This window comes from Candidozyma pseudohaemuli, assembly GCF_003013735.1.
Source record: "Candidozyma pseudohaemuli strain B12108 chromosome Unknown scaffold00001, whole genome shotgun sequence".
Classification (NCBI taxonomy): domain Eukaryota; kingdom Fungi; phylum Ascomycota; class Pichiomycetes; order Serinales; family Metschnikowiaceae; genus Candidozyma; species Candidozyma pseudohaemuli.
Genome location: NW_020194435.1, coordinates 1,721,489 through 1,732,796, shown reverse-complemented (window position 1 = coordinate 1,732,796; position 11,308 = coordinate 1,721,489). Strand labels below are relative to the sequence as shown.

General features: G+C 43.9%; 4 protein-coding genes across 4 annotated transcripts; 2 read left to right on the top strand and 2 right to left on the bottom strand.

Annotated features, from left to right (window-relative positions):
- Window positions 1-77: 77 nt before the first annotated feature.
- Window positions 78-3,387, bottom strand: C7M61_000787 (uncharacterized protein; the record flags this gene model as incomplete). The annotated part of the gene is made up of 2 exons (XM_024856215.1): window positions 78-1,278; window positions 1,607-3,387. 2 exons carry the CDS (start codon window positions 3,385-3,387, stop codon window positions 78-80), a joined length of 2,982 nt encoding a protein of 993 aa, XP_024715814.1.
- Window positions 3,388-3,498: 111 nt separating this feature from the next.
- On the top strand, window positions 3,499-3,816 carry C7M61_000786 (uncharacterized protein; the record flags this gene model as incomplete). The annotated part of the gene is made up of 1 exon (XM_024856214.1): window positions 3,499-3,816. One exon carries the CDS (start codon window positions 3,499-3,501, stop codon window positions 3,814-3,816), a length of 318 nt encoding a protein of 105 aa, XP_024715813.1.
- Window positions 3,817-4,133: 317 nt separating this feature from the next.
- Window positions 4,134-5,621, top strand: C7M61_000785 (U2 snRNP complex subunit; the record flags this gene model as incomplete). Its single annotated transcript, XM_024856213.1, has 1 exon — window positions 4,134-5,621. The coding sequence occupies one exon, from the start codon at window positions 4,134-4,136 to the stop codon at window positions 5,619-5,621; it is 1,488 nt and encodes a 495-aa protein (XP_024715812.1).
- Window positions 5,622-5,649: 28 nt separating this feature from the next.
- C7M61_000784 (NADH dehydrogenase (quinone), G subunit) lies at window positions 5,650-10,274 on the bottom strand (the record flags this gene model as incomplete). Its single annotated transcript, XM_024856212.1, has 3 exons — window positions 5,650-5,665; window positions 5,688-7,645; window positions 8,130-10,274. The coding sequence occupies 3 exons, from the start codon at window positions 10,272-10,274 to the stop codon at window positions 5,650-5,652; spliced, it is 4,119 nt and encodes a 1,372-aa protein (XP_024715811.1).
- Window positions 10,275-11,308: the final 1,034 nt, after the last annotated feature.

Sequence of the window (11,308 nt, the reverse complement as noted above, 5' to 3'; positions counted from 1 at the left end):
CATCCTCTTTGGTGGCCATGCGTATGCACATATTTTTACCGCTATTTACAAGAATTGTCCCACGGCTGGATAAAAAATTAAGCTCTGATAGCATGGTATCTTTTACCTCTGAAGGCCATTAGCTTGTTGTTGGCCTGGAATGATTCGGTAGGGTTTATGTCTACCAAGTCAATCTTCGTAGAGCCAAAGATATTATCAGTTTTGTTCATGAGAATGTCCATTTCGTCGTGAAGCTTGTGGTTTTGCAACCAATCGATCTCTCTCTCGATATCCACATCGTGGTATCCAGTAACATGCACAGCACATTTGGATTCCAAGAGACCCTTCAATGCTTTGTCCCAGTGAATTTCGTCCGCGGTCTTGAATCCAGGGTGGAAAAGGAAAAAGACATCTAAGTAAGGGTCAAAGGGGAAGAGATCACCTTGGTCGTAGACCTCGTGGAAATATTTTGTGTGATGTATGAGCGTAATCTGCTCATCGTGTTTTCTGACCATTGGTCTTCCGTGTGGTCTGTTGGAAGGCATGAAGGCTTTGGCCTCAACATCGAAGTATGACTGAGGACCAATGAAGTGGATTTCAAATTTGGTTTCGGGGAAAAGATATCCAAATTGCTTCCACACATATCCTGGTAACATGGCTTCCATTTTTGCACCCACGAGAAAGATTCTCATTGGTCTATCCTTGAAAGTGACCTCCTTGCTCTTCTTCACAGGCAGGGAGTACAAAGAATACCTCAAGGCAGCTAATGAACGCAAGCCCTCCAACGTTACGGGACCTTTAGGGCTCAAAGCGTATGGTGAAAACCTGTGCAAAATCGCAGCTATGGTAATCGGATAAGTCAAGACCTTGGTGGCAGCCGCCAAGTTGAACTCAGTATTCATTGGATTGAAATCTCTGGTGTAGAAGAAAGTATCCCAATTCTCCATGCTGACAGTAAAATCACGTTCTTGTGCACCAGGAAATATGAACTCATCAAACTTTCTCCCTGATCTCAAATCGTGCTCGTATAGGTTGACCTTTTTCAAACGGTCAAACTTCTTCTGCTCATGATATTCCTTGTCATCTTCCCAAGCCTTGCGATCATGGTGAGTTGGAATTCCTGAAATGGGACACACATAATTAATGGGTTTCTTTGTTACTGGACATTTCGCCATCGCTCTTATGTAGGCTGCTCTTGTTCTGATATCTGCATAAGGTGATTCATCCCATTTGATCACTTCGTGTTTGTCAAAGTCACTATTTCCAGAGTCATCCAACAGAAGCAATTTCTTAAGGAAGCTTATTTGTCTTGTTTGTGACGATGAGCGTCCCGTTGGGAAACTATTAAGCGCAAATGGCTTTATATGCGAAAGGCGGAGTAACATGATCAGATTCTGAGTCCACCACAGTATTCAGGCTGTAATTAACAGAGTGTTGTCCAGAAATGGAAGGGTATACAACTTTGCCTTGCTTTAACTATAGCGGTATGCAACTGACACTCGTACTTTTTTAATCCTCGATACTTTTTCTACTGATTTTTTTTAGATGCCAGATCGGTGCGCACTGGCACCATCAAGCATAATACTGTCAGAGATAATGATTTCTATATTAAAAAAAAACCAATGACTATTCCCAATAAACCTTGAGAGTTTGCTCAGTGCCCTCAACCTCCACGATAACATCAACCGGCCCTTCTTCGGGATCTCCTCTTACTTCCTTTATATCTTCTTCTTCAATATTCAATACCATGGGTTCCTGATCATCGGAAAGACCCACTAGATGATCCTGTCCAGTGGAATCTGCTGACACTGTTGATTCCTCCGGTTCATCCTCTTGTGGGACTGTGACTGTTAAGACTTCTTTCAAAGTAACAGTCTCCGCATCGGGCTTCCCATTCTTACCGGGAATCTCACCAGCAGCACGCCCTCTTCTGAAGTATTGATAATTCCAGAGGTTATGAGGGGCTTCGTACCTTGTCAGATCAAAAGCCATATCCTCTGGTGGATCACCCTCAATATCTATCATAGAAACAGGGTCGATCACTTGTAACATGAGACTGGCTTGTGGTAAGGACCCGTCTCTCACGGTCCTGATTAAAGCAACGAAATTACCAAAGAAGTCATAGACCTCAAGCCAGATGGTAAAGGAGTCTGTCCACAAAAGTCGCTTCTGTTCGTCATTTTCGAAGTGAGGCGCGAGTAGGGTTTTGCCAACAGCATTGTAGAGTGTGCGGCCTAATTGATAACCCAAGTCACTCAACAGTTCTGCAAAACCATTGTAAATAATGACATTTCTGTTGTTGTAGAATGCGCTTGTTGATCTGTAGCCTGTTTTGCTCTTCGCTAAATAGAACCCATAACCCAACGACATCAATGAATGATCGTCGACGGAGATCTTGTTGTCACTTCTGACTGGAAAGCTGTCATGATCTCTCAACTTCACATTTGATGTGAAGGACTCAAATGAAAATGAGCTCTCTACACTGTCGTCGTTGCTTTCCCCGTCAACTAATTGACATGCCAAATCGACCAGCGATTCCTTGACGTTTCTATGAGGTGCAAACTGTTCCAAAGCACAGAGTCCGGGGACATGTATCACCACCTTATACAGACATGTTGTCAATTCCGGAACATCAATTATCTCGGGTTGAGAGAATCCTTGTGCTTCTGGATCACATTTATAGACAATTTGCGCTGAACGGAACTTCTCGGTGAGATCGCAATGAGAGCCATGTTCCAACACTTGCAGAACAACTTTTTGGGCAGAGTGATGTCTAAATGGAGATGCTTTGTCCTCAGAAAGGGTGAAGGACTCCCTGCCGTGTTTCTCGTAGGTTTCCCGTTGCTTCGTAGTGGCTTGGTTTTTGAATTCCACGGTTTTCAGGGTAGGCTCTGAAAACCGACCTAACACAAAAACCTCGTTGGGGAATGCCGCAACATGTCTGTAGCGTCTCTCCTTGGGAGGAACTTGCTCGTGATACTGGATCACTTTGTCGGCAAAACAGTACGCGTAAGTCCAATGGAGGCCTCGAAGATCATATGTATATAGACAGCCTTTTTTGGGGAAAGACTGGTTTATAATATCCACAGCTGTCGAGAGTAGCTTTTCGTTTGAGGTGTCCGTAGTTTGTTTAGATTCCCTCTTCTCAATCGATTCGATTCTTGCACTAGGTATCGAACAGATGTATTCATCAGATTTATTTCCTCTTTGGATAAAGTAGCTCTCAAATGTATTATCAGGATCGTTGGTCCATCTATTCTTTCGAACACCCAGTTTTAGATCCTGAGCTATATGTCGGGGTATGAACGATTCGAACTGACGGATTTCGAATAATGTATGTGAATGTGGATGGGAGCACAACACTCCGAGAACAAGAGACACGCTATATAGTAGTTGAAGCGGTTGCATGCTCGTATCTTGAAGTGGCTGGTGTTGTATAATCTCCACAACCGATTTTACGCACGTACGCATCAAAGTCGTCCTGTAGATATAGAAACCACTTCTTCGATATCACTGACAATGACCGAAGCCACTGGGACAAAAAACCCCGAAGGCAGTGAGACGGCTAGCGAGAGCAAGGTGGCTGGCTTGAGTACGCCAGCTTTAACCAATGGGGAGTTCATAGATGCCTCTTCAGAATTGCCTCCTAAGGAAGAGGAGAAGGAGAGCCAAAACCCGTCGATAATCGAAATTGCTGGCGATCTCGAGGCAAATATTAAGCGAATGATGGAGATGATGGAGAAAAATGATACTGAGGTCAGTCGGAGACTAGACGATCTTGGTGACCGTATCGAAGTGTTGAGGAGGAAATGTGCCACGAGCTCACAAGAAAAGTGAATCACGTTAACTCTTAAATGATGGATAATATGGGACTCCCCTTGATCATAGAGAAGTATTCACTTGGGGATATTTGGTTTCTACAATTCTAGGACAACCAATCGTGATGATGCCGGTAAGTGTGCGGTCGTTGTGTTGCTTTAGATGAACTTTTTAATAAAAAAAAAGTAAACTGGCGAATTATTGTACGTTCTGAATTGAAGAAAAAGCTTGGGCTCCTTCATTTTGGGTTTTTCGTTCTCGTAGCCAAAGTAAATCTTGATCGATTATATGCTTATATGCGCACCAAAGACATCTCATCTCACACTATTCATTAAATGGCACCCAAACGGTCCAAGAACCAGATCCGCCGTGAAAAGGCAAAACTACGAAAGGTTCAAGACAAAAATGATAGCTCCCCACTGTCTTCAGCGCTGAATACTGCTAAGTCCGAAAGAAAGTCAGACGAACCATCATCGATAGACACACTGACACAACAGACCCAACCTTTGAATAATGGCGATGGGGCTGATGACAAATTGGCTAAAGAGTCGGAGAAAGATACCCATACTCCACGGGCCAACATCAAGCAGACACAAAGCTCAGTTGAAAATGGAAACTCGTCAGACATCCCGAACCTTACGGGTCAGTTTCAGCATGTCTTCGCTAAGTTTGAGCAGCCTTCGAAGTCAAGTTCCCAAAGCCTAATACCTCAGTCTCTCGCAACAGAGCATCTGGAATCTTCTGATGAGGAAAGTCTGAGTGAAGAGGTCGAAAAACCAATCTCAAAGAGGCAACGTCGTAAATTAAACAAGGTATCAATTGCCGAACTAAAAGCATACTCCAATCGACCCAACTCAGTTGCTTGGTACGACGCCGACGCCCCAGATCCATATATGTGCATTGCATTCAAAACCTCCTTCAATTCAATAGATGTGCCATCCCACTGGCTGCAGAAGAAGGACTATTTATCGGGCAAGAAAGGGTATGAAGTTCCACCATTCAAGCTACCTAAATTTATTCAGGATACTGGCATTGCTGAAATGAGAAACTACGATCCTGAGTCCCTAAAGAAAGAGCAGCGTGATAGAGTCCAACCAAAGATGGGTAAGCTAGACATTGATTACCAAAAATTGCATGACGCTTTCTTCAAGTATCAAACCAAACCTCGATATTTGAAATTTGGTGAACTATATTGGGAGGGACGAGAGAAGGCTGATCAACATCGAGAGACTGTGATGCATATGCGGCCAGGTGTCGTATCGAAACGGTTGAGGGAAGCAGTTGGGCTTTCAGGAAATGATCTTGACGTAATTCCTCCGTGGGTCACGCTCATGAATCTGATCGGTAAGCCACCCGCCTATAAACACTGTATTATCCCTGGCGTCGATGTGGTGTACAACAACGGCGGGTATCGGACAAGCGAATCGTCCGACTTTAATTTTCAAGATGAAGCCGCTTGGGGAGCTTTCGAAAAAGTTGTCGAATCCGATTATGATGACAGCGAAAGTGAAGAAGAAGCTGATAGTAACGATGATGATGAAATTTCTTCTGAAAAGTCTGTTGAAGAAGAGCCAGACGTTGAAGAGCCCGAGAAGGTTGACATCACTGAGTTCAGCAAGTACAAGACGAATGCTTCTGACAACAGTTCAAAGGATACTTCAGGCTCGTTGTACAAAGTCTTGAAGGAAAAAGCTGTTTCTGATTCCAAGGGAGAAGACAAAAAGACAGGTTATGAAATTACTACTGCGGATGATACCAGTCCAATGCAAACTAAAACTATGAAAGACGACAAAAAAGAAGACGTCGAAGATTTTGAGTTTTAAAATCCGTACGAACTTTGTGAGTCTCCGTTCAAAAAAAGGCTAGACTCGTCAAATCCTAGCTGGAACTCGGTAGGGTTCATGAAGCGGAGGAAATCACGATCAAAGTCTTTGAATATGTCGGTGCTGGATGCCATTGTGAGGTCTGGGAATTGAGGTAAGAAATCCTCCGGATCGAAGCTTCCTCCGCTATCTGGGGTATTTTCTTGTCTTTTTTCGTCATCATTTTTAACTTCCACCTTTATTCTTTTTCGACTATTGGAGGGAGTTGAGGAAGGATCTTTGAGCTTTTCCATTTCTTGTCCTTTCATTGTCTGAGTGATGTTAATGTAATCGAGCTTCATGGTACTCTTCAGACTCTCGACAACCTTCTTCCATTTAACGATCTTGTCGACGATAAGCTTGACTCTTGTTGACGCGATAGAGTCATAGGCATTGCTATTAACTTCAAGAATTAATTGAACGTGATAGATGTAGTAATCGAACTTCAGTTTCATCTCTTCAAAACCATCTAGTTCAAAGCCTTTAGCTTTAGTTTTAATCAAAATTAATAGTCTCACAAATGAAATTAGGGCATGAACGCAGCGATACTGCAACCATGTTGGGTAGTTTTTCGAGGAGATCAGGTTCATCTCGATATAATACTTGAGGATGGAATCGCATGCCTCCTTGAACTTGTCAACATGATGTTTAATTAGAGGAATTATTTGCAGATTGTCTGCGTCCGGTTTCATGTGGAAGATTTGCCAGCTCAAAAGAGTATCGTGGTTCATCATCATCAATTGATGATAAACGATGATGAGGCAGTATTTGCGAACATCAGCCTCTGGTCTCGGAGTCAACGACTGAGGGTCAATGAGGCCGCTTTCTGCCATTGTTTGGGTCAAATCGACTTTGAAGCGTTCCAAACTGTTTGTGACGCTTGCAAAAGTAGTGTCATCCGAGCGACATCTGGTTCTAGCCCCTTCTGTGCTCAAGAAGCTCACTGTCACTCCATGAGAAATAAAGTAATCAAAAATCTCTTGACCTTTGCGTACAAGACGTGTGAAGCAACACACGAAGATGTCTTCTGGAGTTGGAATGGAGTTGTCGTATCTAGTGAGAAGCTGCTTAATCGCGATATCATGTCGAAGACACCATGAGACAATTCTAAACCTTGGTAGTGAAAAGCTTAAAGACCCACAACAGCTATAGACGGCCAAGAATGTCCGCAAATTGTTCCTCTCCAAAGAATTGTCATCTGCAAGTGCCTTGATCTGATACGTCGAAACATTTCCCACATCAGCGCATAGTGATACACCATGTGCGTTTACGAGATCAACCTGGCTTTTGAATTGGCCTTTCCGATCCGAAGGGATGCCCCATAAGGATAGGAGCAAACAAGAGATAGCCAAATGGTATGAGAATGCCGTGGCTCTCTCAAATATGTGTTTCGAAATTTCAGATGTCACATAATGATTAAGCGTCTCGTGAAGTTTTCTGTTAGAGACTTCCGTGGGTTTCTCGTCAGATAAGGCATTATCGTTCACTGTAGTGATATAGAGACAGGTTAGAAGAAGTGTAGAGTTCGTCTTCATTAAAGTGTCAAAATCCCTGAGCTCCAGCAGTAGTGCCACGATGGGAAAGAAAGGAAGCATATCCTCGATGAAGTATCTGAATCGTCTCCTTGCCTCTTGGTCGGATATAAGCTTATGAGTGTAGATTAGCTCATGCGCCATGTTTGTCTCCGGGTGAATAGTCGGAAACTCTTGAAGCGTCGACTCTTTGCCATTGATACTGAAGCTGTCTGCGAGTCTTGCCCCTGCCAGGTTTAACTTTGCTGCTAGAAGTGAAAGCTGTGAGTGATGGTCACTGTTCTCTTGGGGCTGCTTTTCCTCAAAGAAGTCGAGCTCCTTCTCGATACCGTCGAGTAATTTCGTTATCCTCGACGCAACTTGTTGATGGGTCCTTGTGTGTTTCCTTTTCCTTGCATTTACTGCTGTTGGGTCCTCGTCAACGGAGCATTTGAGTCCTAGATTGAAGCACCTCTTGCAGGTTTTGAACGTCGGATCCTCGTAAACACACTTACTTTTAAGCCGGTGACAGCGAGCGCATGCTTTGGCAACCCTCCATTTAGATGAGAATTGGTCTTCCTGCTGTGATTGTGATTCCATTTCATGAAGAGATGATCGTATGCATTTACTGAATATGGGGTAGCCTGTATGAAGTCTGGAGAAAGTGGGACAAATTACGAGAATGCCGTATACAATACCCAGATTTAATTTGAAGGCTTCAAATGTAAAGCATCGAAGTTAATGATTTGCTTCTCGTTGAACAATGAGTTTTTCAAGCGAGATCTTACAGAGCGGTGAGCTCACCATGACAATGGCGCTCGGTTTACCAATTCCGCGCTACAGAATGCCAATTGAGATCCTAGATTTGAGGAATTATATCTTGTGAACTTTCTAACATCCACACATGCAATGGGGGTTTATGGTACAGTCGCGACAACGTTTATCATTAGATGTCAACCAATGGCTTTGGGTCCTTGACCTTGTCGATCTTAGCACCGAATGAAGACACACACTTAGCCATAGTGGGCGAGGATCTGGAGATCACGTCAGTGAAGTAGAAGTTTTTGATAGGGTTCTTCAATGGGATACCAGCAGCCTTGAAAGTCAGAAGTCTGCCAGTGATATCCGTGAGACCAACCTTGGCGATGTCCTGAGAAGTAGGCTCAATGACCTCATGTCTGATGAAGTGGGGAGCAATCTCTCCCAATCTTTCTCTGACAGCGTACAAATCATCGTAAGGCAATGGAGCGCCAACGTACTCAGAAAGAGCTCTGATGATCTTCCAGTCCTCACGCGAGGAGCCTGGGGAGTTGGTGGCAGCTCTGGTGATTTGTGCTCTACCCTCAGTGTTAACATATGTGGCAGACTTTTCAGTGTAAGCAGCACCTGGCAAAATGACGTCGGCAAATGATGCACCGACGTCACCGTGGTGACCCTGGTAAATGACGAAAGCATCCTTAGGAATGTCAGAGCCCTTGATCTCATCGGCACCAAGCAAGTAGACAAACTTGGGCTTCGAGGTCTCAGGTGTGAATTTCTGGAAACCAAGGTCCAAGGCGGCCGCACGAGAAGCCTCGCGATGCAAAAGGTTGACACCGTTCCATTCCTCGGTGTTGAAGTTCTTGTTTTTAGATGCAAAATCAGCGACGGTGTGGTAGATGGCGTTAGCGTCCTCGGATTCGGCAACACCCGAACCGACAATAATCAATGGGTTCTTGGCCTCACCCAATCTCTTACCGTACTCACCAGTCAAAGCCTTCTTCAAGTCGTTAGCGGAAGCGCCCAAGTTCTCGTAGTTGAAGGTAGCATCGAATCCCTGACCGACGACACCAATCTCCAAGTCTTGTCTCAACCAAACCTTTCTGATTCTAGCGTTCAACACGGCAGCCTCGAATCTTGGGTTGGAACCAACGAGCAAGATCTGATCGGCATCCTCAATACCATCAATAGTACTGTTGAAGACGTAGTTAGATCTAACGTCAACACCATGAGCCTCGGTGGCCTGCTTGACATCAGTAACAGTGTTCTCAGAACCCAACTTGTTAACCAAATCCTTCAAAGCGACCATGGCCTCGGCATCGGCAAAAGTACCGGCGATGGCCTTCAATTCGTCACCATTAGGCTTGAGTTTGTTGTAGGCTGCGGCGATGGTTGAAAGAGCCTCATCCCAAGTGGCAGGCTTAAAGCTGTCACCATCCTTGATCAAAGGATTCGTCAATCTCTGGGTTTTCAAACCGTCGCAAGCGAATCTAGACTTGTCGGAGATCCACTCTTCGTTGATCTCGTCATTCAAACGAGGCATCACTCTCATGACTTCGATACCTCTAGCATCCACTCTAACGTTAGAGCCAATAGCATCCATGACATCGATACTCTCAGTTCTCTTCAATTCCCAAGGTCTTGCTCTGAAAGCATATGGCTTGGAAGTCAAAGCACCAACAGGACATAAGTCAATGATGTTACCAGACATCTCGGAGTTGATGTTTCTTTCGATATAAGTACCGATTTGCAAATCATTACCTCTACCGGTAGATCCCAATTCAGGAGCACCGGCAACGTCGTTCATGAATCTCACACATCTAGTACAGTGAATACATCTGTTCATCGATGTCTTCACCAAAGGACCAATAGCCTTGTTCTCCACAGCTCTCTTACCAGTGACTTCCTTGAATCTGCCTCTGTCAGAACCGTATCTGTTTGACTGCTCTTGCAAATCACACTCACCACCCTGGTCACACACTGGGCAGTCCAAGGGATGGTTCTCCAACAACATTTCAGTGACACCTTCTCTGGCTTTGTGGATTCTTTCACTGTCGGTGTGGACGACCATGCCATCTTGAACTGGGACAGCACAAGAGGCAATCAATTTGGGCATTCTCTCGACATCAACAAGACACATTCGGCAGTTACCAGCGATGGCCAATTTGTCATGGTAACAGTAACGAGGAATGGTAACGCCAGCTTTGTCAGCAGCTTGAATAATACTCGAGCCAGCTTCTATCTGAACTGTTTTACCGTCGACGGTAACGTTGACATCAGCCAAGCGCCTGACTGAGCTCGACAAAAGTCTTCTCGAAGAAACCGAATAAAGCGATCTCAACATTATGCAAATATTTATGAAGGGGTAAAGCGTTGGAAGATGAAGAGCGGGCTGGTTTGTGAGTCGGGACGCTTAGAGTTCTTTTTTTTTTTGTACGCTAGAGCTTCAAGTTTTTGTATGTAGGTATGTTTTATGGAAATTCTCTATTGGTTTTTGAGCAGCCTTTACTAATGAACCAATATTCTGATTCTGATAGGCTGCCTGCACCTGCGCGCACTGCTAAGAGGTCAAAGGACGACCTTCGAAAAAAAAAATCGAATTACGACTGAAAGATTATACTTTTTAAAAAAAAGGAGTTTAGATTAGTGTAGATTTTACTTCACTTTTCTTAATATTCTCTTTCGAAAAGTCGGACTTGTCCCCGTGGAGCTCGGTCATGAAGTCCAATTCCGGGGTCTGTGCGCAGAGCGTTCACAATTGGAGGACCTCCATTGGCTCTGCTTTCGCAGCTGACCTAGTCCGAGCTGCACTTCAAGAAGTTAAAACAGCGTCATGACTTTATGTACTAGACTTTTCTTTTACTGTCTGAGATATTAGTAAGCTAGATTTTGGTTCAATTTTGTGAACAAAAGTGTTTTCTTTCGAATTATTTACTCTCAACAAATATGAATTGTACTGTCTCAAGTGAGTGCACATTTTCTACGCAATATTTTCAAATGGCTGCAAAATAGAATTCTCTTATATTTTAAAATCAATTTAAGTCAGTATAAGGCTCTGAGGAGTAAATTGGCCAGAGACCGAGCTATGCTGAATGTACTTCGAGAAGCTAATCAAAGGAAAGCTGATACTTATGCATCCCAATTGATTAAAAGAATAAAACACTCATCTGCTTTGTAAGTCTCTCGAAGGCACATATCAGCATGTCGTAAACTCCGAAATGGAATAATTGTCGGGGTAAATATCGAATTGTGTGCTGCGTTTTGATGGTCTGAGAGCTTACCCCGGTGTTCCAAAACACACTCCATTAACCTTGTCACTCATCAACATCGTCACCGTCCGAATTGTTTACCTACACCAATTTCTTTCAATACAGACAA